At 50.0% G+C, this 4152-nt stretch overlaps 1 protein-coding gene across 1 annotated transcript in view; it reads right to left on the bottom strand.

Annotated features, from left to right (window-relative positions):
- The window catches only part of RASAL1 (RAS protein activator like 1), a 107162-nt gene that overhangs the window by 24598 nt on the left and 78412 nt on the right, over positions 1–4152 (bottom strand). Inside the window, 1 exon segment of the mRNA XM_075060097.1 lies at positions 1503–1640. Coding sequence (XP_074916198.1) covers positions 1503–1640 — 138 coding nt within the window.

Here is a 4152-nt window from a genome sequence, read left to right as displayed (position 1 = left end):
GCCCCACCTCTCACCCTGCCACAATCCAGCATGGCGGGGTGCCAGCCACCACTCTGGGGGAAGAGCCACCCGCATGCAGTGGCACGGTGCAACCAAACTGCCAATCACAGCCGAGCCCAGAGTGGTTTTGACTGCGTATAAGAGGGAGCTGGCCTGGGGCAGGGGGTCCTTCCTGGGAGGCCTCACGGAAGGCAGGACGATTGAGGTGCCTGTGAGCTCACTCGGCCCACTGTCCATGTTGGCGGCTCAGCCCCAGGGTCAACTCAACTGGATCTTACAACACAGGGTGGGGCAGCTCCAGATTGCAGTGTGGCCTGGGCCTCCCAAACACACCTCGACAGGGTGACTAGAAACAATGGGTCAGCTCCTTGGCTGGCCCAGTGCAGCACCACTCCAGTGAGCTCAATGGGGTTACACCAATTTACACTGGCTGAAGTTCTGCCCCAAAAGATGTAAAATACTTTCCACCAAGAAATCACCTCCACATCTAATCACTGCACCTTCCCCACAGGTGCGCTGATCAGTGAGTGGGAACAGCTGTCAGGCTACTGGGCATAGGCCTTAGTACAGACCCACAGGCCAAAGCTCCCTCCAGAACAACCATCTGCAGAATGCTAAGAAATACGCCAGCTGCAGCAAACCCTCTCTGCTCATGCACCCAGGCAGGGCTTGTCCTGCCCCGCCCCCCCACTCTTTGGATAACTGCTCTGGTGGCCTAATCCAATGGCCACAATAGCCATTCCTTTGTTCTGAACAGGCGCTGGGCTAGGCCTTAATCTGCAGCTGGATGGTTGATTATACCCGGCGGTGTGAGGTTTGAAGGCTTGCTATGACACAAGGAGTTCCTCTTTTAAGGGAGTCATAGAATTTAGGGCCAGAAGGGACCATCAGATTGAGCCTACCCTCTTGTAGATCACAGGCCTTTACATTTCACCCAGTTCCCCCTGTCCTGAGCCCAGTAAGTTGGGTTTGGCTAAAGCAACTGCCAGAGAGGCAGCGAGGCTGCATTCAAAGACAGCCAGAGATGGAGGATCCACCACTTCCCTTGGCAGTTTGTTCCAATGGTTAATAGCCCTCATGGTTAAACAGTGATGCCTAATTTCTAATGTGAAGCTGGCTTCAGCTTCCAGCTATTGGTTCTTGCTCCTTTCTCTGCTACATTAAAGAATCCTTTAGAATCCATGAAGGATCCAGGAATCTTCTCTCCACAAGGGTACTTAGAAGCTGGAACCAGTTCACAACTTAACACAAGGGACATCTTGGCCAGATCTTCCAAACTGGCATAGCTCCACTGAAACCAGGGCTGAGTCACACCAGCTGAGAACCCTGCCCACAAGGTTTGGGCTTATTTTGCCCTCTGTGGTTTTCTCCACTAAGAGAGGGTGCTAGTGGAGGCACTCTGACATGTTACAGCAATGCCTCACAGGGATCAGACAAGCAGTCAAACAGCACAAAGCAGGAGGTTCCCCTCTTCTCCCCTACCCTTCCACCCTGCTGGGTACCTTGGCCAGTAGCAAAAGTGTGCGGCTGGTCCGGGTGTCGGCATGCTGGTCACGGAGGTTGAACAGCTTTGGTGTCAAGATGGCAGGAGCGAAGAAGCGGAGAAATAAGAACCCACTGATTGCAATGTACTTCACATCCTAAGAGAGGATCAGAATTGCAACCGCCAGTATCAGCAGCCAGCCCCCTAAACACCATTCCATGAGCAAAGAGTTATCACTGGCTTGAGTCTAAGTTGGACTTTGGTTTAGATTTAGGAAAACAAAAAAGAACATAAGTCAAGTATCCCTGAGAGATTGAGAGCACATCATGTGCCTCTCCTCCGAAATATATGGGAGCAACTTGGAGAACAAAATCTACCCAGTGTGTTTAATATGACCCCATTACTATAGCACCTGGGTGCCTTCACCATCGGTAGTGGGTCAGTAGAGATTGTGGGTCTGGGACTGTTTGAGCCTTTGTTCCCTGGATCATCCTTGATCAGCCTTGTGATCACGCTCCCCTGTGAGATGAACGAGGAGGCAGGGCTGACCTAGGAGAGAAGGCTTAAAAGCCAGAGGCTGAGTGACCAAGGGGAGATAGAGAACAGGGGAGTTTGAAAGGGAGCTGTAATATAATGGTTAGGAAGTGCCACCTCGCTTGTGCCAACGCTGCTCCTGTCTCCTCCACCTGAACCTGTATCCAGACAGAGAACCTAGCCATGGATGCCTCTACCCAGATCCTGGTCTGGATTTGCAGAGACTGTGGCCTGCATTACCCACTCTGCGGGGTAATGCATTACCCAGGCTGGGGGGACCTTCCAGTGTGAAAGGTGCCTGCTGGTGGAATCTCTCAGGAAGCAGGTGGGAGAGCTACAGGAGGAGGTGACTAGGCTGAGGAGCATCCGTGCCCATGAAGAATTCATTGTGAGTATTCATATGGAGACCTCCAAGGCTGAGGAAGCTATCCAGCTATAGACAACTGCTGTCACACCACTAGGGGAGGAGGATATGGCTCTGTCACAGGGAGGACACTGGCTGCTGGTCACTTTTGGTAGCAGGCAATGCTCCACCCCTTCTCGCAACTACTCACCATGGTGATGAAGAACTGTTATGCTGCCATGGTAACAAGCCATGAGGAATCACCCCCAAAGGTGGAGGAGGAGCAGCCATGTACACCCACAGCTGGGAGGATCACAACCACTACTCCCACGATGAAACGCAGGGTAGTGGTGGTTGGAGACTCTCTTCTGAGGAGGATGGAAGCACCCATCTGTCACCCTGACATGGCATCCTGGGAGGTAGGCTGCCTGCTAGGGCCTGTATGCAAGACGTTACGGAGGGATTGTCGAGGATCATCTGACCCTCTGACTACTACCCCCTGCTACTCATCCATGTGGGCACTAATGATACTGCAAGGTACAAACCTGAGCAGATCATCAGTGACTACAGGGCTCTGGGAGGAGGGTGAAGGAGTTGGGAGTGCAAGTGGTGGTCTCTTTGATCCTTCTGGTGAAGAGTAGGGGCCCAGGCACAGACAGATGCATCCTGGAGGTGAATGCCTGGCTGCAAGGATGTTGTTGCCAGGAGGGCTTTGGCTTCCTTGACCACAGGATGCTGTTCCAGGAAGAAGGACTGATAAAACAGAGATGGGAGCTACCTATCGAGGAAGGGGAAGAGCATATTTAGATACAGACTTGCTAACCTAGTGAGAAGGGCTTTAAACTAGGTTCTACCAGGACAGGTGACAGAAGCCCACAGGTAAGTCCAAAACATGGAGACCTGGAAAAAAGGTCAGAGTCTGTGAGGAGCATGGGCCTTTATAGCAGGATAAGGGAAAGATCAGAAAGAACGTAGGGAGGAAATCAAATCAGTATCTTATGTCTGTAAATTAATATAAGAAGTATGGGGAATAAGCAGGAAGAACTTGAAATGTTAGTTAATAAATACAGCTATGACATAGCTGGAATCATAAAGACAGGACTGGAATGACTGGAATATTGGTATAGAAGGATACAGCTCGCTCAGGAAGGACAGACAGGGAAAAAAGGGAGGAGGTGTTGTCTTATATATCAAAAACGTATACACTTGGGCTGAGGTTAAGATAAAATAGACTTGTTGAAAATCTCTGGTAAGGGTAAAAGGGATCAAACAAGGGTGATGTCATGGTAGGGTCTACTACTGACCACCTAACCAGGAAGAAGAGGTGGAGGAGGCTTTTTTTAAACAACGAACAAAATCATTCAAAGCTCAGGACTTGGTGGTGATGGGGGACTTCAGCTATTCAGACATCTCTTGGGAAACAACACAGCAGGGCACAGATTATCCAACAAGTTCTTGGAATGTACTGGAGACAATTTTTTATTTCAGAAGGTGAAGAAAGCCATTAGGGGAGAAGCTGCTCTAGATTTGATTTTGACAAATAGGGAGGAACTGGTTGGGAATTTGAAAGTGGAAGGCAGCCTAGGTGAAAGTGATAATGAAATGGTAGAGTTCATGATTCTGAGGCCTTGTCTACACTGGCAAGGTTCTGCACAGTAAAGCAGCTTTCTGCGCTGTAACTCCCAAGGTGTACACACTGCAAAGCCACTTAGGCTTGGTTTACACTAGTCTGTTATTTCGGAATTAGCCGAGTTAATTCAAAAAGAAAAAAAAAAAGATTCTGTCCACACGA

Source organism: Chelonoidis abingdonii, chromosome 22, assembly GCF_003597395.2.
Source record: "Chelonoidis abingdonii isolate Lonesome George chromosome 22, CheloAbing_2.0, whole genome shotgun sequence".
Classification (NCBI taxonomy): domain Eukaryota; kingdom Metazoa; phylum Chordata; order Testudines; family Testudinidae; genus Chelonoidis; species Chelonoidis abingdonii.
The sequence above is the reverse complement of the archived record's forward strand: the minus strand, read 5'-3'. Positions and strand labels throughout refer to the sequence as shown.